The 27,294-nt window shown below is 44.4% G+C and overlaps 1 protein-coding gene across 5 annotated transcripts; it reads right to left on the reverse strand.

Annotated features, from left to right (window-relative positions):
- Nucleotides 1-1,840: 1,840 nt before the first annotated feature.
- Fbxo9 (f-box protein 9) lies at nt 1,841-27,197 on the reverse strand. 5 transcript variants are annotated; one of them, XM_087561204.1, is made up of 13 exons: nt 27,169-27,197; nt 22,322-22,405; nt 19,533-19,688; nt 18,036-18,093; nt 16,688-16,787; nt 14,397-14,527; nt 13,663-13,777; nt 7,125-7,243; nt 6,837-6,927; nt 6,145-6,240; nt 5,816-5,909; nt 4,421-4,572; nt 1,841-2,422 (listed from the first exon to the last, which is right to left on the reverse strand). In XM_087561204.1, exons 1-13 carry the CDS (start codon nt 27,172-27,174, stop codon nt 2,314-2,316), a joined length of 1,311 nt encoding a protein of 436 aa, XP_087417330.1. In that variant the 5' UTR covers nt 27,175-27,197; the 3' UTR covers nt 1,841-2,313.
- Nucleotides 27,198-27,294: the final 97 nt, after the last annotated feature.

The following is a 27,294-nucleotide window of genomic DNA, read 5'->3' on the forward strand; positions in this document are numbered from 1 at the left end:
ATTGCACTCGGTGGCTCCCAAGAGGTGAAAGGCCCCTCTTTCTGGCTGAAGACACCATGCACTTCAGACACAAGGCCGAAGGCCCCTGAGCTGAAACTGACATAAAAGCCTCCTTCCCAGGAACTAATCTCACGGTGCCCCAAGGCAGCATGCAGGCTCCAAAGGAGAGGCAACGAAGTCTGACCAGTTATGATGCTCATGAAGCACAGCAGTGGCCTACGTGGCGAGACAACCCTAAGGGAGCACAGTGCCATACATGTTTTGTCGTAATCGATAGCTCTCTGATTGGACTTGAGATGCACTCCACAAGAGGGAAACCTAGTCACCTGGGCAAAGCTAGTGAGGTCATAGCTCTTGAAGATCTACATACAGGCACCATTAAACAAGCCTAATTCCCAACCACACTCTAAATTTTTGTCTTATACCCACAGATAAGTGTAGCTCTCATCCCTCATCGAGGAAACTTTTTGTCAACAAGACCATTACAGAAAACCAAAACCAATCAAGATGCCAAATTGTGGAGGCCAGTCCCAATAGATGTGTCTACAGAATGACTTCCACACCGGAGGCTTAGAACACCATGGAAGAAGGGCAGAAGGGCTGTAAGAGTCAGATCAATAACTTGCTATGAGAATGTCCCAGTAGTGTCAGAAGTTACACTCATGTCTCACCAGCACAGCTGTCTCAGCATTAGATGAACAGGACAGCAACAGGCGAGCTAACATGGAGAGGGCAAAGCCTAGATCCCAAACCCACACACAGAACTAAGAAATGTCAGCCCTGAATACAGACATGAGTGGCATTTTACAGACTGAGCAGTTGTGCTTACAGATGAGGGGAGGAGAGGTATATAACAAATAATTAATAAAACAACTGGGTTATAGATTTGGAAGAGAGCAAGGATGGGCATATGAGAGGCTCTGAAGGGGGGAAAGAAAATGGCATAATTATAATAAAAATAATATATCAAATTATATTGATCAAATTGTAATAAAAATATAAAATAGGGTCAGCCATGGTGGGACATGTGTTTAACCTCAGCACTCGGGAGGCAGAGGCAAGAGGATCTCTGTGAGTTCAAGGACAGACTAGTCTTGAGTTCCAAGACCTTGAGTGAGTTCTAAGAAGACCAGAGCTACATGGTGAGACCCTGTCTCAATAACAATAACTATATATATATATATATATATATATATATATATATATATATATATATTTTTTTTTAAAAACACATTTCCTCGATCATGAGGAGAGTTAACCAATTAAAAAATGTCTAAGGCAGTGTTCTCAATCTGTGGGTTGCAACCCTTTTGGGAGTTGCATATCAGATATCCTGCATATCAGATATTTACATTATGATTAATATAGTAGCAAAATTACAGTTATGAAGTAGCAATGAAACGCCTTTATGGTTGGGGTCACCACAACACGCAGAGCTGTACTGAAGAGTCCCAGCATTGGTCCCAGCATTGGGAAGGCTGAGGACCACTGCAGGTAACATTTCCTTCGATACTTCATGTTTTTAGTCTGCTGTTACTCTTCATTCATGCGTCTCACTCCCCCTCTGACCATATCTGTCCCTTTGTCTGCACAGTACGTGATTTATGTGATGCTCAAATGTTCATTTGTGAAGAAAGACCCCAGAGTCAGCTGCTCGAGCCTGACTTCACTGTTTCCCACTTCCATATCTGTAAGTTCCCTAGGTGAGATCAGGGTTCCCAAGGTCTGGGGTCAAAGGGAAAGACCACTGATGACTGAGGCAGTGTTCCCTAAGCTCTGCTCGCTATGCCAGGGTCATTCATTCAAAACTCTCGCACTGTTAAAGGCCACCCACATATACTTCCTTGGAAGAAACATTTATTTATAATCTTTATTGAACAGTTTCAACGACTCCAGAACAGGCTTCACAGTTTGAGTGTGGTGCAGAGACACTAGCTCATGCGGGAATAGCTACTGTCCAGCGTGTCCCTGACGTATGTGAGTGTGAGGATGCTCAGGCACAAGGCAGTGCGAGACACATCTGCTCAGAAACCAGCTGGAAAACATGATTTAAACTCTACAGTAAGGTTTATTACAACGAAAGTGTTCTTAACAACTTCTAATTTCAAAACAAAGTACCCCAGGAATCAACTATCCTTTTAAATAAAAAAAATAATTTATACTCTTCTTAAAGGAATTCCAACAACATAAAGTAAGTTCCAACTCCATGTATGTATCTATGCATGTATATACACACGTATGTATATGTACATATAACTTAGGTATTCTGGCACTCTATGCTTCTGCTCATGCAGCAGTGACGCTGGCGAGGCTCTACAGAGGCCTCTCGGAGAACGCCGTGTAGCTTCTCACTCTGGCGAAGAACAAGGGGGTGTACATCTTGTCAATATCAAAAGCACTCACTGCAGTCTCACCAGTCGATCTAGAAACAAAGTGCAAAACCACCAGAGTGAGGAAGGTCCAATTTATTTAAAATCCCAGCATGCTTGTACTGTGTGAGTTCAAAGTCTAAACAGTGCAGGCACAGTGTAAAACATTTAAGAACCTCCTTCAGAAACTATTTTTATTGGCTGCTAATATTATGACCCCCTGCTTATATCATAACATACTTAATAATTATTCTTCTGGAAATTTAGTTGTTTCTGATATTCTGCAACTAAAATAATGTGTTATTCTTCAGTATGACCTTCAATATATTCCTAAAAGAATTCCAAGTCAAAGAGTACAATCTGTAGCCCTTGTTAAACTGTTTCAAAAGAAAAGTCCTATCATTGCAACAGAACTAACGATTTAGTATTGGATCAACAGCACATGTGTAAGTGTGTGCACACTGAGAGTCACTAATTATGCTGCCACGGCTGTGTTATATACTCCTGAGGACACGTCAACCAAAGCAGAAATCCAAGTGACCTTTGACTACTACAAAGACTGCAGTCACCAACAGCTGCAGCCAACACTGGCTCTGAAGCACTGTCCTTCTTTCTGAAAAGTGAGTCTCACCCCCTACAGGGGCAAGTATAGGCCTTGGCTTCCTTCTCCTTCTGGGTTTTACTCTGGAAACTGTGTATCAGATCACAGACTAAATGGAGAAGGGAAAGCATGGGATGTGAGGACACTGCTGTGGTGGTTAGGAGGAGCCTCCACATGAGTTCTGAAGTCATTCACAAGGCAGAAAATGTGATGGAGAGAGAGAGAGGGAGGGAGAGAGAGAGAGAGTGAGTGTGTGTGTGTGTGTGTGTGTCCGTCCACATGAGTTCTGAAGTCATTCACAAGGCAGAAAATGTGATGGAGAGAGAGAGAGAGAGAGAGAGAGAGAGAGAGAGAGAGTGTGTGTGTGTGTGTGTGTGTCCGTCCACATGAGTTCTGAAGTCATTACAAGGCGGAAAATGTAATGGAGAGAGAGAGAGAGAGGAGAGGGGAGGGGAGGGGGAAGGGAAGGAGAGGAGATGAGAGAGAGAAAGAGAGAGAGAGAGAGAGAGAGAGAGAGAGAGAGAGAGAGAGAGAGTGAGTGTGTGTGTCCCAACCCCGGACAGTCAGGACTGAGAGCGGATCGGGAGCCTGCTTCAAAGCTGCCCTCTCAGAACTCTGGATTCAACCTGCATGGAGAGCCCAGAACACCATTCTTCCTTCAAGCTCCCCACCTGCTAACTGGCAGTCACATGACCTAGCGTTTCCCTTCTCTGCTGCCTTCTAAACTCTTTCTTATTTCTGTACTGCTCCTTTTTGATGCTCTTAATTACCTAATACAGAATAAACCTTACCAAACAGAATTAAGACTTTTACACGGGTATCACCTACCTGATACATTTGGCCTTGGGATACACAGAGCACCATTTTAATGACAGACTACTTTTGTAAGTATAATTTTTAGAATCATTGTATAATTCCTGAGAATGAACCTCTGGCCTACAGAGAGCTCAGCCCTAGGAGGGCGCACACTCCCTTCGCTTCTGAGTGGGTGTGAGCCGTCGGCTCCCTCACTCCAGCGTGCACGCTTCACTTCCCTGTCTGAGGTGTGACTGGGCAGGGCGGCCAAGGCTCCACCTCCCCTGATGCTCAATCTTTATATTTTTTTGGGGGGTGGGGGGTGTTCTTTATAGTTTTACACTGTAGTTGTACTTAGTAAAAAGACACTGAAGAATTCCAAACATACCGGGCTTCTCAAGCCAGACAGAAAGTCTACTTTGATGCTAGTCTCGCGTAAATTTTTTTGAATTTTTCTTTTAAAATTGTACATGATTATTTTGCCTACACCGTGTCTGTACACCACATGTGTGCCTTGTGCCTGTGAGGGCCAGAAGAAAGCATGAGAGACCCTGGAACTGGGGTTCCAGACACCTGTAAGCTAACATATGGGTGCCGAAAACTGGACCTGGGTCCCCCGGAAGGTCAACTGTCAGTCTTCACTGCAGTCACCTACCTGTAAGTGATGTGACAAGAGTGGTGGATCCAGATGAGTTTGTTGAACCTCTGGTGGCCACTGGAGCACAGCTGCAGCCCCACATGAAAGTTGTGATCTGCCTCTTGGACAGGAACACGGCGAAAATACCTGTACTTATGGTCAAGTGGCTTCTGTGAAAGAAAAGATTTGTGAGCTAGGACAACCGTGATGGAATATGTGACGTAAGAGTCGCACTGCAAATTACCTAACACACCGTGCAGGTCACCCCGAGTACCACATGTGAGTCTATGAGTGTTTGAAGGACCGGTGGGTAAAATACTAGGTTTGTTCCGCACCAGCATGGCTACTTCCTGTGTTAAATACATGGCTGAAGAAATGAGGACCTAGGGAGGTGAAGCAAGACAGCTAAAGTAACTCAGCAGCTTCACAAACACAGACTACCAAAGAAAGCCGGGAGTGAGGCTTGGCAGCTCAAGTCTTAAATCCGAGTACTGCCGGAGACAGCCAGATCCCTGGGAGTCTGAGGACTGCCAGGTCTACACAGCGAGTTCCCGGCCAGTCAGGTTACACAGTAAGAGTTTATCTTCTCTTCTACACATTTATATATAAAGTGTAGAGTACAACTCATGGTTCACAACAACAGCAAAACAGTTACAGAGAAACAGGAAATGGAGTTCATCCTAACTGTGCTGTGCACACTGCCTGGCTTCCTTACGGAAGGACACTGACGTGCCACACGGGAACTCCTCAGGCTGCCGCTCTACAGCAGCACAGGAACCTATTGAAGGAGGCAGGGAAGCCAGTACCATGGTGTCACGACGTGACTCACAGACAAACCTGTGCCATGTCACTACATGACCATAGGAAGAGAGGAGGAACCCACAAAACCCACTACTGATACGGACAACAGACAAGTACTTGGTCTAACCACTGCCCAACTAATGTGACAGGTATGCACTATGTCTTTGAACTAGGACTAGACAAAGGAATTTAAAGTTGCAAAAAAAATTAGCTCTTCAATCCACCAAGAATTTAGAGCCCACAGACTATGATATATACTAGTAATCACATTTACTAGGTATTTATTCTTTCTTTACAAAAACAGAAGAGGGAAGCTTTTTCCAAAACATGCTCTCTCTGCAGAAGCCTCCTGGCAGAAGGACAGCCTGTACACGCAGCAGAGGCAGCAGCAGGCGCCCTGGTTAGCAGAGAGAGAGCCGTTGGATGTAGGAGACCCTGGTGCCGCACCCCTGTGTGTAAGAACCCTAGAATGGCCTGGAAAGACAAACATGCTGGTCTATAGAAGCCCAGCAGTTCCGGCAGAAACGTCAGTATCATTTATTGTTCCCAACTAGGGACGAGTGCATGAATGGCTGTGGGAGGAACAGCACTGGTTCCACAGTGCATACTCACTTCTTCTTTTTTCTTAGTTATCACAGCAAATACTTTGGTCTGATTGTCTGCATCTTGTGACAAGCGATAATGACCCAGCAGAATTGCATCCGTTCTAAGAAATAACAAACACACCTTAAATCAACCAGTTACAGGGCAACCTAGAACACTGACTCAGTAACAGCAGCACTGGGTTGAGAGGGAGCCTGCACAGCCATGCAGGGAAGGCTCCCAGAGACCCCAACCGTCACTGCTTCGTATGACATATATTACTAAGCCACAGAAGCAATGTCTTCGGCTAACTATGAAAATGTGGACCATCTAGAAGGCCATACGTATAGAGACACTACCTGGTGTTCCTGGTTCTTAAACGGGGAACAATGGATGGAGGCTCCTCAGGGGTTGTCAACATCATCACATGGCCATCAGGAAAGAATCTTATGTATCTGCATAAGAAGAAACAACACCGAATACCACCACACACCGTATAAAACGTGTCCTTGGTTTGCAGTCTCTACCCTTAGTTGTAGCCATGTAGCCCAGACCAAAACACCATCTGCAAAGCAGGGAAAGCAACCAGGACAGGCGGCCGTCTACATAGGAGAGCTGAGGGGGTCGGCCGGTGACCCCTTGGGGGTTGTTCACCTTTCATCCACTCACCAAATAAATGTTAACCTCATCTCATTAGGTCTGTATTTTCTTCTAATTAATGCTTGACGAAAGCAGACCCAATAACTGTACACAGTGACCAACACTACCCTACTCATGGCTCAGCTGCAGACCCATGTGCTGAAGAAAGGCTGGGACAAGCCTTATGTTACAACCAGGACAAAGGAAAGGGCTCAGGAGAGCTACTAGGGAGTGGAGAGATTGTAACATTTATAAATAACCTGTGGATTTTTGATTGCAGTTCCTGTCATAATATTAGATACAAAATACTGAGGACCATTTTGTGGATAAATCATAAGTAACAGAAAACAGACCAAATAACTAAGACACTCGAGAGAGAATTTTCCACTCACTCAGTTCACAACGGTTGTACCTGTAATATTCCACTTGGTGCCAGGCTCTATAGAAACCATCAAGAGACTGTTCTCCCTGGCGAATATATGTGGTTTTACTGATGTACACGCCTAGGGAAAAAAAATTGCTTTAAAGTCCATAAATAAGTTTAAGTCACACTCATGTAGCACGTCCTGCTCTCTTTTTAGTGACGCTTTCTTAGGTGCGCTCATCTGCACTTAGGTCCGTCACAAAAAATGAAAACTATGTTTTATCAAAATCACCATTGTAGATCATGATTTCTCCTGAGTTCTTGAGTCCAACTTACCGTCAAACCGAACACGAGGCCGTTCTAGAAACATCTCTCTCCAGGACGAGAATGGGACAAGTTTCATACAGCTTCTGCCCCACACTTTCAAGCAAGCCAGACGCCATATTTCAGGGTCTCTAGGTAAGAAACCACAGCATCAATAAATGTAAAAAGCTAAGTCTGTAAAGCAAATGAATATTTGGACTATCATGCATTTCTTTTTAATTCAACAATTATTTGTTGAGCACCTGCAAGACACTGATCAAGGGGCAGGTAGAGACCGACAGACAAGGTGAAGACCTTTTGTTTCCTGGTGAGAGGAAAGTTCAGGTAGAGTGCTCAGTGCAAAACTCAACTGCTGAGGTAGTTAGATAGGACAATACTGTTCAAGACCCTGACCCTTCGGACAGGGTGACCACAGGGACAGGAAAGACTATCCTGGCAGCAGCTGTCAGTGTGAGGCGTGTGTTGGAGATGGGCTCAGCACGGAGCCAGCAGGAGCACAGGCTGCAGAAGTGAGCAGGCTGGGCATGCACAGGAGAAGGAGCCAGCATAGCATTGCGGGCTCTAGCAGGACAGTGCCAGCTTATCAGAGATGCATGCCACCAGAAGCTTTGAGCATGGCTGTGCTTTCAAAATATAACTGGGAGAGATGGACTAAAGGAAAGTGACAGAGTCTAAGGCATTATCATCAGAACAAAGTCAATGCATCCGGACAACAGAGGATGATAAGTGAATAGCAGGCCAACTTGAAGAAACAGTGGCAGAAAGTTTTTCAAACCTGGAAAAAGATAAACATCCCAGAATCAGGAAGATCAAATACAATCAAGTATGACACACATAGGTGACCCAATGTGCCTAGCAACAGACTTCCAACTAGAACTTCTACTACAGGTCAGGGGCCTGGGATGATCTATTCTAAACCCCGAAGGAAAAGCCACTGCTAAGCTGGAGAGAGACCCCAGTCAACTACCACAGAGGATCCGACAGCAAAGGGAGACCTGCACGCCACTGCAGCTCAGACAGAGCTCTGTGAACAGCGAGGAAGGGGAGAGGGCCTGAAACAGAGGGCAACGTAGAGGACAAAAGAGCTGTAGCTCCAGGCTAGCGGCTGGGGACAGGTCTTCATGCTGCCAAGAAAGGACAGCAGCTCAGTGCTAGCATCTGTTCCCCTGCAGGCTTCCAGTTCTAACCGGCCTCACAGGCTGGGGGGGGGGGGGGGGGGGGGAGGGGCAGATGGAGTGCTGGGGACAGAACCCATAGTAAACAACACTCCATCACTGAACTACCTATGGGGTTTTAATATAATTTAAGAAGCTCGCTGATCCTTTATGGTCCATGTTCCATAACAGAAACGCGTCTTTGCCCTACGGCAGAATCTAAGCTGCAAGGACAGCAGCCGATGCAGAACCTTCTGCCTTAGGGGCTGGCACCAGTTCCCTGACACCGACATAGCCCTGGGCTTGTGTGGAACTCACAGGCACTCCGCACTCTCAGATCATCATCGGGTGGCACTGCCACAAGCTTGAGTCCTGTCTGCATTTTACCCAAGGGACACTGGGAGGGTGCCCTTGCCCCACTTCCCTCTTGACACTGCAGATGCTGATACAACTCCAGCTTCACCTACGGCTGTCCACCAGAAGGTAGGAAGGTCCCAGCCATTTCCAGCAGCTCTAGGATAAACTACTAGAGTTCCACTTCCTGGTGCCAACTGCGCTCTTGGGAATGAAGCAAGGTTTCGTCTCCAGCCTGTTATCTTGAGGCTAGCTATGAGTACCAAAATCCCAGCATCATCCACCACTGTCTCTCAGAACCTGGCAAGAACCCTGATACACTTCCAACCTCGAATGTCTCCAAAGGCTGTCTGTTTACAACTTGACCCTCAGTTCACAGAGATACTGGAGGGGACAGAATGTTAGGAGACAGAGGCTACTGGAGCGGCTGAAGCACTAACGAGATGCTGGTTTCCTACCCTTTCTTCCCACCTAGCAGCAAGTTTGAAGTGTGCCACATATGTCAAAGCATTAAACTCTGCCTTACTACAGGCACCAAAGCAAGAGTCAGCTCACCTGTGAAACCACCCACCAAGTAACTTTTGTCTGCCTCACATATTTTGTGAGCAAAAGAGCACAGCCACAGGTCCCACCTATGCCTGAAGCTCTAGAAACCCAGCTATCAGCACCCCAAATCTCCATAAACATATACCTCCCCCAAAGAAACTAGGAAAGGTCTCTTCCCGAGTCCACATACTTGGTACTGCAGCTAAGGATGCAGAAAGCTTTGGCAGTGCCCAGACCCACCTTACTCATACCCTGCAGTTGCAGACTCTGACCACCAGTGCCTGCCTCACACAGCCTAGGGACATTTTATCCATGCCCTGCAGTTGCAGAACAGCAGGCATCAAGACCACAGTCCCCAGAACCATGAATACTCAGCTCATAGGATCTAGCATGGCCACCACATTTGGTATCCCCAAGAGTAGGGACACCAGTGTCACAGACCCAACTCTCACCTACATGTGCCCACAAAGTCTGAGTACATGAGACCAAACTGCTAGACTTGTCCCTTGAGACCAGGTTCCCACAGCTCCAGAAAAGTGACCCTGTCAGAGGTCCAGGTCCCACAGCCACCCAAAACTGTCCCTTTTGCATCATACAACATCTGGGGTTACTGATACTACAGACCCCATCGTCACCTTGGTCTTATCCCATGGGAACTAGGCAAGACTACATCCCATCACATGGCTCTAAAAACTGGATGCTGACACCAAGGTCCAGGCATTTCCTAAATCGATCCTAAAAGTTCTGACAAGGACTTTTTCAAATCCTATGGTTCAGGGACAGACATCATAGGTCTTGGTATGACTTGTGCTTGTCATGAATGACCTAAAGCCAGTCCCCTCAACATCTCATACAGTAAAGACTATGGCAGATACTACCACAAGTCCCAGTGGAGCCTGAGGACACACATGAGTATTTGGAAGCCTGTGCCCTGCAGAGTTGTATAACTGACTTTATGAATCACTGCAGTCTAGACTACTCAGAGACATTTCTGACATCAATCAGGGCCAAAGAAGTCAAAGATGTTACACATTTAAGTTCCCTTTTGACCAGAGCCAAAGCTGGATAATTCTACATCCCATCTAAAGGAAAAGTTTCCAAGAAGCACAGGAAACAAGAACAAAAGGAGATGGGATTACTTCAAACTAAAGTCCCTTTCTGGGTCAATGAGATGGCTCAGCCAAAATGGGCATCTGCCACCAAAACCGATGACCTGGTGTGGTCCCTGGGACCCAGATGGTAGGGAGAGTGGACTCTGAGTTGTCCCTGGCCTGCACAGGTACACTATACCAAGTGCCTGCCCATGCACATGGACACACGAAACACATAACTGAATGTAATAATTTAAAAGGCTTCTTTTTGCATAGCAAAGAAAACATCTAACTGTGGAGAGAGAGCCTACAGAATGAGAGAAACATTGGCCAAATCTGCACATGAGAAGGAGTTGACATGAATAAGAAACTCTGAACACTCAATAGCAAAATAAATAAATAAACAAACCAGACAATATAATTAAAACATGAGCAATAAATCTAAACAGAGCTTTCTCAAAAAGAGGTATTTTAACGAGGACCAAGCACATATGAAGAAATGCTCCCCAGCACTAAGCAGCAGCTATCACACGGAAGGCTGTACGAGCATAAACTGGTACAGCCTGTGGAGGTTCCTCAAAAGATGCATGTAGGGATGTCACATGACGCAGCACAAAAATTATCCTAATAAGTTACTTTAAGCTGATAGCAACTTACTAAGATAACTTTTGTAGCTTTCATGGTAAATAAATGCCAGTCCAAACCTGCAATAAATATACCAAAAATAAAAAGGAGGAAATAAAACCATGCTTCTAAGCAAATCGCCTCACCAAAAAGAAGACAAGAGAGGGGAAAGGGTCTAGACACCCAGAGAACAATGACAACATAAATCCCCCATATCCATAATTGCCTTGCAGACATGAGGATTAACTTTCCAGCTACAAGGCAGAGAGCCTAGACAGAGGACTGACTGGCAAATGCCCTCTGAACTCCACCCATGCTGTGGTACGTGCACACCCACACACATACAAACACACAAATAAATAATGTAATAACGACTTATAAAAACTCATGTTGAACTAAAGGGGAAAATGCTAGCAACAAGGGGAGAAAGGAACTGTGCATATTGGTGGGAATGTGCATTAGTATAGCCACCACTGAAATTGGTACAGAGTCTCCTCGAGACATTAAAAATACACTTATCATTTGGTCTAGCCTAGTACTGGGTATATACCTTTTTGGAAAAAGATTCTTTTAAAGCATTTTCTTTTATTTGTATGTGCACGTGTGTGTGTGTATATGTCAAGTGTGTCAGTGCCCTCAGAGGTCAAAGGAGGGCATCACATCTCAGAGCTGGAGTTACAGGCTGTTGTGAGCTGCATTCCACAATGCAAATATATTTAAAAACATCACACTGTAAACAATAAATACACATTTTTTTCTGTCAGTAAAAAATAATTCCCTCTGGTGGTTTACAGAGAAAAAGTTCTATGGGTCCCTGAGTGGAAGCAAGATTGTGCAGAATGTCACTGGATTACTGAGACCAGGAGAAACAGTGGTTAATCTGTACAGCAGCAAAGTGGAGAAACGGCTCACTGGAAATACACTTTAAGGACAGCACCAAAAGTAAAAGCATGAGGCTGAGGAGATGGTCAGTGAGCAGTACTGTGTATGTTGTTCACTTATGAGGCTGGAGTTGGTTCCCAGCATCCACACAATGCTGGGTGGACATGGCTGCCACACACTTGACACCCCTGATGCACTCATCCCTGTGGAGACACAGGCGTCCCGCTGCAAGCTTGCTAGGCGAGCTCGAGAAATCAGTAAGTTCTAGGTTCTAGCCTGACCCTGTCTCAATATGTAAGACGGAAAAGGAAAAAGACGGATCCTACTCAACTTCAGGCCTATGAATCTGTGCACGCATGTGTGCACAAATGCACGCACGCACGCACGCACCCCATAACGTGCAAAAAATTAATATAGTCATGGTTTTGATACAGCTCAAAATATTTTTAAATCTCACTGGATAAAAGCCAGCCTCTTCAACAAACGGTGCTAGCTAAACTGGATACCTATGCACAGCTACATGTACAAGAATGAAGGTACATCTCTCTCTTACCCAGCACAAAACTCAACTCCAAGTCTGGATATAATAGGGGAGAAAGTACAGTATACAGTTCAATGTATAGACACAGGAAAGGACTTTCTCAACATGACCAGCACAGTGCAAGCATTAAGATCAACAACTGAGGGCTGGGGAGATGTCTCAGCAGTTAAGAGCATTGGCTGCTCCTCCAAAGGACCCAGGTTCAATTCCCAGCAACCACATGGAAGCTTACAACTGTCTGCAAGTCCAGTTTCAGGGAATCTGATATCCTCACACAGATACACATGCAGGCAAAATACAAATTCAAATGAAATTTAAAAAAACTTTTTTTAAATGTTACTTAAAAAAAAAAGACCAACAATTGATAGATGTGACTTAGTGAAACCAGAAAGCTTTTTCCAACAAAGGCAACATCAGTCAAGTAGAGGCAGCCTACAGGACAGAAAACATCTTTACCTCCTATACATCTGACAAGATCAAAAACTGGAGCAAGAAACTAAACAGTGCTCACAGGAAACAGCTGCAAGTGCTCTTAACCACTGAACCATTTCCCCAGCCCCAAAGTTTCTTCTTTTAACAATTATTCATTTTATGATGATATATTAAGTTTCATTCCTGGAATTTCACCTTCTTTAAAAATCAAACTGTCACTTCTCCCCATGTATAGTTGTGGAGTGATACTGAGACTCACCAATTTTGAAGGGTTGGCAGCAATCCAGTGACTACTGGATGTATATTGTGTAATACATAAACATACAGATTATTAAAAACCCAAGCTTTGAATAATTCAAATGGTTTATGTGAAATTCTAGATTCTAAATGGAAGTGGGCTATTTTTTACATAATGCATTTGAATTTTAAGAACTATAATTATAAAAAATTATACATGCTAAGGACTCGCTGTTTTATATAAGAAACCTATGGAGAATAGTTGCAAATGATTTCACACTGTAACATTTTTAAAGTATACAACAGTCTATTTAAGGGGTCAAAAGGAAACTCCAGTAAACCTAAAGTTAAATCACTAACTCCTGGTGGATAGAGCTACTGGACGAACACTGGGAATGTAATCCCTCTGCTACATCTACTGCGCAGTCATGGGGACTGTGGAAGGAAGCAGTCAGTGTGCCTGTATCTGCCTCACAGTGCTATACCCTGGGAACCTAGCACATTCTAACCTTTGGGTGCTGTTATTTGAGAAAAATCACACTAAGTACAGCTTTGCAAATTTTCTATTTAAGCTTTCACTCAGAACATCAAGTTTTTTTTTTGGGGGGGGGTGGTCTTTTGGTCAAAGTTGACAAAAGGCTATCATCTTTTACTTCACTGCCTGCCTGAGTCATTCTAAAAACCCGTACCTGGCACAGATATAGAATCCTCTGCACACCAGTGACAACTGCTCTAACGATCTGAGGTCCAAGTCACTTGACACCACCCATCGGAAGATGTACATCAGCACCTCCATAGGCAGGACTGCAACAGAGAACATCTCCAGTGACTGCCCTTATTCTTAGTGCACTTGTGCATCTGAGAACCCACAGCTTAGGCGGTTCAGACACAGGCAGGTGTATTAACTACCCAGCGGTGAACAGCAGCGAACAGTGGCTCCCACAACACAGGGGAGTCTTCACTTTTCAGCATAGAGTTAGTGCTAAAGAACCATTTTCCCCTGGATAATTATTTTATCACTAAGATATGTTAAAATAAATATAAAAAACGATGTGATTCTTATATTTAACACTAAAGATATTTTTATTTAAGAAAATTTTAAACAGCCCTCCCATAAACGAGCAGGACTTAATATAAGAACATGCTAACTCCTGAACATTTAGCCTCATCAGGACCACTGTGCCCTCTGGCTGATGTGCAGTGGCACCAGCGTTCCTCCAGCTTCCAAAGGGCTTCACTGAAAAAGGTATGGTGTCCCCAAACACCTGCATGCCCGAGTCTGTTGTTTCAGAGTCTGAAAGCGTAGATTTATATCTACAGCCATTTCTATTATAATTACATCACCATCATCATCTAGGTCACTAAGCACCTGACTTCACCCTGAGGTTCAAGGGTTTGAGTGACAACAGGCAAGGAGCCACACCTGATATGTGAGTCTGACTGGTCTCAAGCTCAGGCTGACAGAGTTTGAGCACAGACTCCTGAAATGTGAGCTGCTGCTGGAAGTACGACAGGAGATCGGCCATCTTGCTGGCGTCCTCATTATCTTCGATGCTGAAATGAAGTGGGAGGGGATAAATGAATGCATTATTAGAACAGACAGATTAAAACACACCTTCAAAATTGCTTTAGAAAGACAATCTAAAAACCAACTTTCTTGTTACTTTTAAAAGATGTGCTAATGTGTACCCTGCCTTGTTGCAAAGTATCATGCCAAGTTTTCCAAATGAAAATGTTTTGGTCATTATCCAAGAGTTAGGAACTTCAGGCTCAGGTGCTGAGATTTAATTAGTTTAACTGTGGAGAGTTTATGAGTTAGTGAAAAAAGTAAGTGATACGAAAATTTTGTGTAAGTTCTTCAGTGAACTTTCCTGTTCACCACGCAGAGCCCTCAGAGACCAGCAGAGGGCATCAAGTCCATCTGGAACTGGTGTTAGTTTTGAGCTGCCATGTGGGTGTTAGGAATGGAACTCCAGTCCTCTGAAGGAACAACTCTTAACCACTAGGCATCTCTCCAGCCTGTATTTAGTGATCTAATCTCTTCTGACTGTATGAAATAAAATATACAAATGCCATTTTGTTTGCTAAGTTTTCTAATAAAAATTTCCTTAATTTGTCATCTCACCCTAAACAGTAAAATATTTGAATAAGCCTTCGAATCCACCAATCATCTACAGATATTTACAGCTGCAAGGCTCTTTCTTCGGCTTTCGGCTCTTGAGGAAGTTAACCTTGAAGCTGATCGGTTACGAAAGGACTTGCATGAGGATGAAGGACTTGCATGAGGATGAAGTTGGGAAACAGGAAGGACGTATCACAGTTACAGAAGCAGATAAGGTTGGGCTTAGATGAACACCACGGCCCATCTACCAAACCTCAACACAGACAAGGAGTGGTGGCCACATCTTTAATCCCAGCACTCAAGAGACAGAGGCAGATCTCTCTGAGTTTGAAGCCATCTTGATCTAAAGGGCAGCCAGGGCTACACAGGGAAACCCTGTGTCAAAAAAACAAAACAAAAAAGCCCCCAAAACAGAAAAATCAAACGAAGACAAACAAACAAACAAACACTTCAACAAGGGTGAAACTGTCACCAAAACAGAGATCTGGTATATGGCAGTACAGACTCGACAGATCTGGCAACCCAAATCTAACAGATATAGTAACATAAACTTAAAGATCTGGTAACACAAACTTGATGGATGTGGCAATCCCATTTAACTGAACTCTTATATACTTCCCATAACATCTGAGGTTCTATACATTTTTTTCTTAAAAGCACCTGGCAAATACTTGGAAAACTGACTAAGATCCATGTCTAGGTAGCTAAGCCCAAATGATCCATCTGAGTATGAAGTGCTTCGCACTGTTCAGTCTAACTTGGTGAATACGGTGCCAGGACCAAAACCTGGGCTTGAGCACGCTAGGCAAGCACTTTCCCGACCAAGCTGTATGCTTAGCCCTGGGTGCTTATCTTAAAGCCAAAGGCTCCTCCTGGGCACAAACAGCTTTGCTTTTCATGCCATCAAGCTGAACTCTGGAGAGATATTAGGCCAAAACAATTTATAACTGTCTCGACAAAAGCATTGGCTTTGAAACAGACTCTGAATCTCCCTTCAGTGGAAACCATCAGTGCTCCGTCACGACTGGAATGGAAGTGCTGTCAGGTAGCGTGAAAAAGATCCTCTCCACGCTCATTCATGCCTTGCACCTATGCTTGTAGGCCACGCTGTTTCAGAGGTTTGGTAATGCTAATTCGGGACACTCTGGGAGAACGGAGTCACTATAGCTCAGCATATTCCTAACAAGATGCCTTTTCTGAAACGTCGGAGCGATTCAAACACACAGACACTGGTATAAATGAAGTTCTGCATGCCCACCACCCAACTCTGAGCATCGGTGACATATTTGCCAACTAGCATAATTGCATTTTCGTACTTTCCACTTCAAATAGATTTCAAAAACTTGAAATATATTCTTTACTCTTTTCAATAATCATCAATTTAATTTTACAAACTTTTGTCACTTCGTTATATCTATTGAAAATATAAATCTTAAAATGTCTCTAATTAAATAAGTCTACTTATAAATATGGACACATTAAACACGACAGTAACAGAATAGCTCCGCCTTCTTAGCAGGCTAAGACTTAGACCGGCAAAGTGCTTAACTTACAAACTTTACATATTACTGTCTGTCAACTTAGATACGCACTAGCTGCTTCCAACGCCATCGCCATCTGGAGACCGGGTATAAGTGATCTTGAACTCAATATCAGGTACTAGCTGCATAGCCCTACGGTAGAACTTGATGGCTAGAAGAAGAGATAAAGCTAATTAGCTATGACCACACATTCCTCTCACTTACTCAGACTGCCGTTAGCTGTAGTTGGTAGACTCTAACAGCTGAATCCTGCAACCATGCAAACACACTTACAGAACAAAGATCTCTCCAGACCACGCTGCTGGGCTGCCTGTTTGTGTTGCTGTTTTGTGGATTGGGTTTGTTTGTCTAGGTTGGTTTGGTTCTTTGGGACAGGGTTTCTCGTATAACAGCCTTGGCTCTCCTGGAACTCACTCTGTAGACCAGGCTGACCTCAAACTCACAGAAATCCACATGGCTCTGCTTCCCGTGTGCTGAGGTTAAAGGTGTGCACGACCACCACCCAGCTGATGTGCTATCTCTTGTCATCCTCTGTGTCCTGGGCAGACTACCATACACTGGCTTCATGTGGGAACCTCACAGATTAATGCAGATGCGCACAACGAACTTGACCAGTTAGATACTTAAAATGTGGATAAAAACACCAGTAGAGGAAACTTCCAAATAAATATAGTAACTTCAAATAATGTTATTTTCCATGTGTTTTCAAAAAAAATTTTTTTCATGCTCTTTCAAACATTTCAATTACTATAATTACCACCAAAAACCCCCAAACCGTACTATGGAGTCTGTTGCGTACAACCCCTCTGTCGTGTGTATAGTACCTACCACTCCTTGCTGGAGGCAGAACCTAGACCATGGACTGCACAGGGAGGCAAGGACTCCACCACTAATGCACTTCTGTCCAGTTATAGACACAGAAGCTGAAGCACCTGCCTTCGGTAAAACTTAAAGTCAGGCTTAGAAAGAGGGCCTACGTATTCTCATTTCACCTTCTGTATTTCCTTCATCTGAAATATTTTCACACATGAAAAGAACACAATATGATCTTCATTAATGAATCACCAGAACAAAACTAAATAGGGAAAATGTGTCTTACTCATCCTACAGATATGATATTACTATCCTGCGATGTATTTTGTAAACAAGTTATATACAATTTATTTATTTTAATTATTTTTGTGAGAACATGTCTTTACTATGTAACCCTGGTTGGCCTGAAACTCATTATGTCGAACAGGCTGGCCTCAAACCTACAAGGATCTTCCAGTCTCAGGCATACACTACTTAAAAATGATTTCAAGTAGGAAGAAAGTGTCCTATACCAAATAAATTCCAGAACAAAAAAAAAATATTGATCACTAACAGAGTTACAGTTCAGAAGCGGACAGAGCTTTACCTTCATAGAGAGCTCCATTTTGTTCTTCCTCTACTGCCTTCAGGAAGAGTTCTCGAGCCTGTGAAATGAGAAGGTGAAAAAAACTTGAAAATCTGTACGGTAAGTAGACAAGCCAGGTGTGGTGACAGAAACCACAAATCCAGTCCTGGAGAGGCAGAGGCAGGAGGATCAGGAGTCCAAGGTCATGCTTATGTGAGGGCAGTCTGGGTTTCATGAAATCCTATTCAAAAATAAGTAAATAAAAATAAATCTATAGCAGAAAGACAGTATTCTTAAATGGTGCCGTAGAAATTGTACATCCAAAGCAAAATAATGGAATTTGACCCAATCCCCACAGCTTACATAAAAATAACTCAAAATGAATTACAAACTTAAAAGCAAAATGCAAAACTATAAAACGTCCGGGAAATGGAAACAATCCTGGGGCCCACCCTCGATGGCTCTTCCGTGGAGCCATGAAAGGAAAGGCTGACACATTCTGCCTCACAGAGACTCAAATGCTAGGGGGCGCCCCCTGCTGGACATGTTGCTGGCCCTCGTGTACGAGGGAGACTTAAGAGACGGCAGGCACCAGGCAGGCACCAGGCGAGCATCTAGCACGCAGAGTACTTCCCATGTGAACATACACAGACTTTCCTCAGTAAGGCAATGACATACAGCATGACATGTTCAGTCTAACATGTGAAAACAAACAAAAACCACTAACTAAACCTCCCACAGTGAAGGAGCCCAGGAACCAAGTTAGATGGCAAAGGCCTAAGGAGGGTGAGGAAGGGAGATCACTGTCAGTTCTAGGCTATGCCGGTCACCTGGACCATAGAAGAACCTGTTTCAAGAAGAATGAAATTCTTTAAAAAGGCAAGGACATTTTACCCCTGCCTTTGGGGTTTCTGCCGTAATTTATGGACATCCACTTTTTTAGACTAAGTGAAACTTAAGAGGCAAAAAACTAAGAAACGTTACAGGAAGAAGGTGGGTGATAGGAAAACAGGCTGGTATTAGTTACTGCAATAAAATGCCATGACTGAGACAACTTATAAAACAAAGTTCATTCGGCTACGGTTCTGGAGGTCTGGCATTCGCCATGCATGCTGAAGGAGCAGGAAGCTGAGGGCTCATATCTCTAACAGCAAGCAGGAAGCGGAGGTGCAAACTTGAAATGGCATGAGTCTTTAAACTCACGGCCCACCTCCAGTGACACACTTTCTAAGTCTTCCCAAACAGGGTCACCAACTAGGGGCCAAAGACTCAAATGCTGGGGACCATGGGGGGCACTGCTCATTGCATCACCGCAAAGCCACAGTAATACTAGAAGGACAGGTAAGGTGAGGGACAGGTAAGCAGGAATACTAGTCAGTCAAAAGTCCCCACACCAGAAAAACAGTACTTTACTTCACAAACCGCCTCTGTCCTCAGAGTTGACAAATGACAAACACACTGGTGAGAGGCGCTGTGTCGAAAGCAGCTCTTAGTCTGTTGGAGAATTTCAGCACTTAACTTTTCCTCCTTTGCCAATTCTTGTCTTCCTTTGTCTGCAGCTGCTTTCAGTATAGAGCTTCTCCCTGCTCTGCAAGGCCGGCTTTCCACATTACTGGAACCTACGCCTGGGGTAAGTTCAAACATCCACTGAGCTCTGAACATCTGGAGCTGCGCCTGTGACGGAGAATACGTGAGGAGAATACGTGAGAATACGTGAGGCCCGGTCAGGGAAGGCAGTGAAACTCCAGAGTGATTCAGCAATGTTTCCAATATCTACTTCACTATACGCTGTTGCAATTCAAAGACCAGAAAACAGTCTCAGTCTCTCAGTCTCTCAGTCTCTCAGTCTCTCAGTCTCTCTCTCTCTCTCTCTCTCTCTCTCTCTCTCTCTCTCTCTTAAAGTCAAATGCCTTATAAACATACTTTTAAAAAATCCTTTTCTGGGGTTGGGGATTTAGTTCAGTGGCAAGCGCAAGGCCCTGGGTTCGGCCCCCAGCTCCGAAAAAAAGAAAAGAAAAAAAAATCATTTTCTGAGGCAGACAGATCTCTGAGTTCCAGACCAGCAGTGAGTTCCAGGATAGGCGGCGCTATACAGAGAAACTCAGTCTCGAAATCCAAACAAACAAATGAAAATAAAAACAATAGCAAAAAAAAAAAAAAACATTTTCTGCTTAAAACACTAAAGAATGAAGACCAAAAGTAAGTCTGTCCATATAGTAAAAAGGCTAAAAATACTGGAGGACTAAGTTTTAATTAGAATTGAAACTATACATTTCTGCCCTTATGTAGGGGCAGCACGTATATGACATGGACCATTTGTTAATAATGCACACCTAGCAGACATTACGAAGCTTCAGGCAGGCTTTCCTTTACTCCAAAAAGGAAATTCTTTTAAACATAGACCATTTAAATAAAAAACACAGGAAAAGTCAGGCCACCTATGTAGCAGACTGCTTTTAAGGAAGAAATTGTTACCCCAACTCTTGAAAGCCCCGTGTGGGTACCACCTCAGCAGGATCACACTTTGTCCTTGCTCCCCACCCAGGAACCTGGCTTTGGGGAGGGGAGTCCATCCTTAGAACCCCCACAGGACGAGCTCAGGAGGTCCGTTTAGACTGCGGGCAGCCAGGCTCCTTCCTTTGCTGTCTTTCCCATCCTCCTCCCAAGGCCTTGACCCTAGCAGTGCTTTGTGAAAAGGGTCCCAAAGAGTAACCTTCTTCCCCAGGAACTCAAGCCAGTGTACTTCTGCAAAAGACGGTCACCGCTGGTACAGTCACCGATGCTATTTCTGCCTAACTTTCTAGAAAGGTGTCTTATATATATATATTTTAATATTCTGCACAGTGCTTTGTTCCCCACTGTCCTCTAACATGCTACACTCATGCCTGATCTGCAGAATCTTTAGCTGCATTCTTTCTACTAAATGGCATGCACCAAGTAAACAAGCATTCTACAGCTTATAAGTTCAATAATTAGCTTAATTACAGTAATTTTTGAGTTTAATATATATATATATATATATATATAGACTTACCTCATCCTCTCATTTCCCTGTTATTTCCTTAGACTTAATTTCCTGATCAATTGCTATATCAAAAGGGTGCATACTTTTAATTTTGATCCACGTTGCTCGTGTATCCTCCAGAAAAATAATGGTCGTTTATAATCTCGAGTATAATGTGTTTTCACAGTCCAGACAAAAATGGACATTACTCAATAAATTATTAAGTCACTGAGTTATGGTTAAATATTAATGAGACTTAGTACCTCTTCAAATATTTAACAACTGTTCATACTTTTCCATTAACTGTCCGTTCCCCTCTCTGTCTTGTATCCCTCTAATTTATGCACATAACCTATACACTGAGGGTTTCTAACCCTTTGCTCACCTGGCAAGCAATTGTTCTAGCTATTTCTTTCAACCTTATGGTGCTTTTCGTTATAAATAGGCTTTAAACTGTCAAATGATCAAACCTCAAACTTGTTCATTAATAGTTATGTGTTCTGAGTCATGCTTACATATTACTTTTAATACTTTAAATGTATATTCTGGGGCCAAAACAATAGGTAGGTGGGTAAAATCACCTGCTGCCACACCTAATGACCTGACCTCTATATCTAAGACGCATGTGCTAGAAGGAAAGAAATGACTCCCACCAATTGTCCTCTGACCTCCCCACTGGCATTGTGACACACGAGAACACGAACACACACATGTACACACAAACAAATGCAAAACAATTCAAAATATATACTGAATCCCATAGCTGCAGTTGTTGATATCCATTTTTACAGAAAATTATGGTTTAAATACGTTATACAGAATATTGCAGGGCTGGAGAGATGGCTCAGTGGTTAAGAGTACTGACTGCTCTTCCAGAGGTACTGAGTTCAATTCCCAGCAACCACGTGGTATCCCACAACCATCTGTAATGGGATTTGATGCCCTCTTCTGGTGTGTCTGAAGACAGTGAAATGTAGTCATATACATAAAATAAATAAATAAATTTCTTAGAAAAAGAATATCGAAGTCCAAACTAGGCCATGGTGGTGCATGCCTTTAATCCCAGCACTCAGGGGTAGAGGTAGGAGTTCAAGGCCAGCCTATTCTACAGAGTGAGTTCTAGGACAGTCAGGGCTCTGTCTTAAAACAACAAGAAACAAAAAACAAAAACCAACAAAAACACAAACAAAAGAATATGTAGGTTCATCTAAATCCCATGCGAATAAGAGCTGACAAAGGCTCCCAGTTGTGACCAATGTCTACTTCTGGGAGAAGAATTCATTACAGAACTGAAGACACATGCCTGCAGGTCTCTCTCAGCCGGACTCTCATGTCCTTCATCGCCTACTCTGACAGCATCAGAATGACAATCTTCCTCCGCTTCTGCCTGAGAAGAACAAACCACAACAGTATCAGAAACTGGCAAACACTACTTTCCCTCTGTTATCTTCTCAGTCAATTGTTAACCAATACCACACCTTTAAATTTGTGTAACCCACTTTGAATATCAAGTCTGTGCAAAGTTCAAGTTATGGAGGCAGAGATGTTTTGTGTCCTGAAACTCAATCCCTTCTCCCTGGGTATCCACTTTGGTTACGTTTAAATGATACCAATAAAAAGAAAACGTGTGCTTTAACTTCTATAATGCTATAGAATCAATTCTGCACTTCTAGGTGACCCAGGCTTGGTTCCCAGCACCCATATGGTGGCATATGATCAGCTGCCTCCAATTCCAGTGGTTCCAACGTCTATCTCTGGCCTCAGTAGTCACAGTATCTCATCCAGGCCTGGTAACCCATGCTTTTAATTTCCGCATTCAGGAAAGAGAGACAGGCCAATCTGAGTTCAGGGACAGCCAGGTCTATATAGTGAGTTCCATGTGAAGGAATGCAGTGAAACCTTGTCTTATGAAAAGGAAAGAAGGAAGGAAAAAGAGAAAGAAAATCGGCCCTTCTCTTTTTCCCTAGTTAATGCTGAGGAATTGAGTCCAGAGCCTTGCACATGGTAAACACATATTCCAACAGAGCCACCGAGCTCTAGCCAAACCAAACTAACTTCTTTTATTTTATCTTTATGATAGACCCAATCTTTTACACTGGAGTGGCTTAAGGTGGACTAAAGGTGGACTGAACAGTATACAGCTCTGGGTTAATGTTTCCAGTCACTATTACCATCACATACTTTTAGTCTTGGTAAATTCATTAACGAAAGTGAGTCCTCAGGAAAATGAAGTATTGCCTAGTTCAGTCAGTTGGCTAATAACTTATCAGCAAGGGGAGCTTGCTCAACACTCATCACGATCAGTCCTACACAGATATGTGGCAGAGAGAAATGACCCTGACGGTTAGCGAGGAATAACAACAAATGGATATTATTGCCTCTGGTCTCTGCACACACGTGCAGAAAGGTACACATACAGTTTCATACACACATGTACATGCACACACAGGGAAATACATATACATACCGCTGTCACCCCAGACACAAAAAAAGCCAAAAAGGCAATTCCATCTAGTTCCGAGACAGTAGTCAGTAATGCTTATATTAGCAAATTTTGGCTCTAAGTTATTTCCAGGGGAGACAAGGTTTTACCACCACAGACCATTGAGCACAGCAGCCAGACACTCTGTACCACATAAGCGTAACATAAACAAGCTCTGCTCATACCTTATCTCTGGCAACCAGACTGGCAGGGGGCTGTAAAACTTGACTAGTTGGTACAGAGTAAAATCCTTGGTGCTCTGTAAAGTTACTCCAGTGAAGACATAAATGAAAGAAGCATTTGTTCTAAGTCGGGAGTCTGGGTTTGGACAAAAGGCTTGGACAGCTGTACCCCAAAGGATCCCGGTGTAAATAAAGGCCCCCAGGCTGGCACTCACGGATGTTGAAAGAACCGGTTGGACCTGGCCTAAAGGGAGGGGAACAGTTCCTGCCATGAAGTACCGTGTCGTCAGAGGTCCAAAGTCAGGGGACAACTTGGATCCCAGAGTTGATCCTCCAGACCATGAGCTAAAATGAACTCTTTATAAGTGATCTCAGGTATTTTGTTGAAATAAGAAGTTGATCTGGGGCTGGAGAGATAGTTCAGTGGTGACTGCTCTTCCAGAGGTCCTGAGTTCAATTCCCAGCAACCACATGGTGGCTCACAACCATCAGTAATGGGATACGATGCCCTCTTCTGGTGTGTCTGAAGACAGCTACAGTGTACTTATATATACATTAAATAAATAAATCTTTAAAAAAAAAAAAAGAAAGAAAGAAACTGATCTACTAGGAAATACAAGAGGGACTTTGAAATGCACAGACCCCACTGAAAAGTATACTTCTCTCTAAGAGTCTGACTTATCACTGTAAATCCTAACTATAGCTAACAAGAGAGGACCTGAGTCCCAGAGAGAACGTTGCTGTTCTGGGCAGTCAGACTAAGCTAGCCTGATCTAAAGAACGTCCCCTGCTCCACTCAGTTGGTGCTACTCAATGTGCTGCTTATTCTTCTGGACCTGGACTGCATCTTTCTCGCTTAGCCGCTTACCTTCCATTCACATAAGGGTTCAAGTCAGCAGCATTTTCCAGCTGTCTTTTGTGCTACCTTACAAATACATTCATATTTGTACTGTCTCCCTCAGTAGAAAAAGTACACTGAAGGCAGAGAACACACCTTGGTCACAGTTGGAACCTTTAGGACCAAACGCACCACATGATTCTTGGTAAAGTCTCTGTGTAGCCCAGGCTGGCTTTGAATTTATAGTGATTTTCCTGCCTCAGACTCTTGAGTGCTAGGAGGAATTTGAGTGTGAGCCATTATACTCTGATCTCCTTTTCTTTGGAGAGACATCTGTGAGCTGGAGAGATGGTTCAGCAGTCGAGGGCTGGACAGTCTTTCAGGGGACCTGAGTTTGGTTCCCAGCGTCCATGTCCAGCAGCACATAATAGCACAAGGGATTGGAATTCTCTTTTGGCCTCTTGGGCACCTGCACATATACCTGGCCTGGTGTCTTAGTTAGGGTCACAATTGCTGTGATGAAACACCATGACCAAAAGCAACTTGGGGAGGACTTGGTTTATTTGGCTTACATTTCTACATCACTGTTCATCGATGGTGGAAGTCAGGTCAGGAACTCAAACAGGGCAGGATTCTGGAGGGAGGAGCTGATGCAAAGGCCATGGAGGGGTGCTGCTTACTGACTTGTTCCTGCATGGCTTCTTCTGCCAACTTTCTCATAGAACCCAGGACCACCTGCCAAGGGATGGCACCATCCACAAAGGGCTGGACCCTTCCCCATAAGTCACTAGGAAAATGTCCTACGGGCTTGCCTGACTTTTCAGAGGTACTTTCTCAATTGAGTTTCCTTCCTCTCAAATGACTCTAGCCTGTGCTGAGCTGACATAAAGCTATCTAGCACACACACTTTAAAACATTAATTTAAGAAGAGAGGGATTGATCCGTAAAGAGAATTAGTGATTTCTGGGTCATCTTTTCAGATGTGTCATTTGTGATTAAAAGTTTATCACGGATCACAGTTTATAGGTTTGGTAACACTGAAGATCTGGTACTGTATGAAAATCCACACCATGCCAGGCTCATAAGAGGCTCAAAAATAACTAGTTGAATACAGAATGCCTATCTCAGAACAGAATCCACTGTTAACCTCGATTTTGACAGTAAGAACTGGGATTTTACTACATTTGATCGATTTCAATCCCACTTGAAATAAGCAGGAATTTAGTTAATCTTTCGTATAGTTTAGTGGGCTAGTTTCTTCACAGATGAGATTAACTGAACATAATGGTTAAGGACATAATCCTGGTCAGAGGACTACTTTTGAAAGTTTAGAAGAATAATCAAATTAGTGTGTTTTCTGTGCACCAGACTAGTTGCATAAAATATACCGTTTCAGTCAATTCACATAAAAAAAAAAATAGCTACTTGAGTGTTCTCCCAGTCAGTCTGGTATCTTTCATTCTTAAATCATTCAGCCCTAGCGGGAGATTAGTTTCTTAAGTCATTGCAGAGACTATACATTCCATGCAACAGTCCCGTGAGACACGAGCTGTCACACATGGAGCTTAGCGCAGTCTCTCCGTCCGCACTGGCTTAGGCCCTATCACGAAACTAGGCAGGAGTCCCTTCAAACCCAGTTTGCCAGGACTGCCTGCCAACATCCTACCCGGGTCACTGACGCCTCGGGGGGCGTGCGTCCCAAACTCCTGAAATCATCCATGGGCCGGGCTGCCATAACAGGAGCAATCAACAAGTGTCTCCGCTTGCCAGGGCCACCTCCCTCGTGCAGAAGCCAAGACAGCTCACCTGAGACACGACTCTCAGCTCGGACAGTCTTGAGCGACCGAAGCGGGCCTTTCCTCCCGCTGTCCGTCAAACCCTGTCCTCACCTGGGGCCATCTCCCGCTCCCATTGCCCGGCCCTCGCTGCCCTCCCTCCCCGGTTACCATGCTGGCGGGCGGCCGGCCCAGTCGAGGGGCTCCCCGCGCCCGGCTCCCGGAGGGGTGGCTGCTGCCCGGTGTCTACTCCTGCCCGTCTGCTGCAGCGCGGCTTAGCAGAGTTCTCGGTCGGAGAAGCGCACCAGGCAGCGGCAGTAACTGCGGGCCCGGCGTACGGCAGCCATCTTCGCGGGACAGGGGGCCGGAGGCAGGCGCGCTGCGGCGGCCTGGGACTCGAGCTGCGGAGGGGTCGCCGGTCGTCCGCGGAGGCCGAGCACGGAGGGAGGACCCGAGCGTCGGCCCAGCAGGAGACGTCTGGACGCAGCGGCGGAGCTGCCGGCTCTGCTGCGGAAACTGCGCCGCCGCGCCACGCATGCGCACTGCAGCCGCCTGCTTGGCTAGCAGCCACCGGTCGCGGGCTAGGGCGATGGGCCTACTGTGTGCGGCGGTCGGCGGTCGGCGTAACTAAGCTGACCTGCCTCACTCAACCCTCTTATTTGATGCTTAGAACACCCAGGCAGGAAGGAGCAGATGTTAGCTTAAAATGTTTGAACCTGAATTTGGAATAGAGCCCCTGAATCCATCCTAATTGGACACTAGGAAATAGTACTATAGGCGCTCTGGACATTGGGTGCCCTGTCAGAATGAGAAGAGAGAGCGAAAACTCAACAATCATTGCACCCCACAGTCTCTGGACGGAAGAAAACGTACGTTCATGTGTGCAGCCGGAGAGTGGTAACAGCCAACGCAAATCACGTCGAACTACATATCCCACAATACAACGGGGGAAGGACGTGCCTTTCCAAGGCCTGAAACCCGACTCCAGAAGGGGACGAC

This window comes from Rattus norvegicus, chromosome 8 (genome assembly GCF_021556685.1).
Source record: "Rattus norvegicus strain SHRSP/BbbUtx chromosome 8, alternate assembly SHRSP_T2T, whole genome shotgun sequence".
Taxonomy (NCBI): domain Eukaryota; kingdom Metazoa; phylum Chordata; class Mammalia; order Rodentia; family Muridae; genus Rattus; species Rattus norvegicus.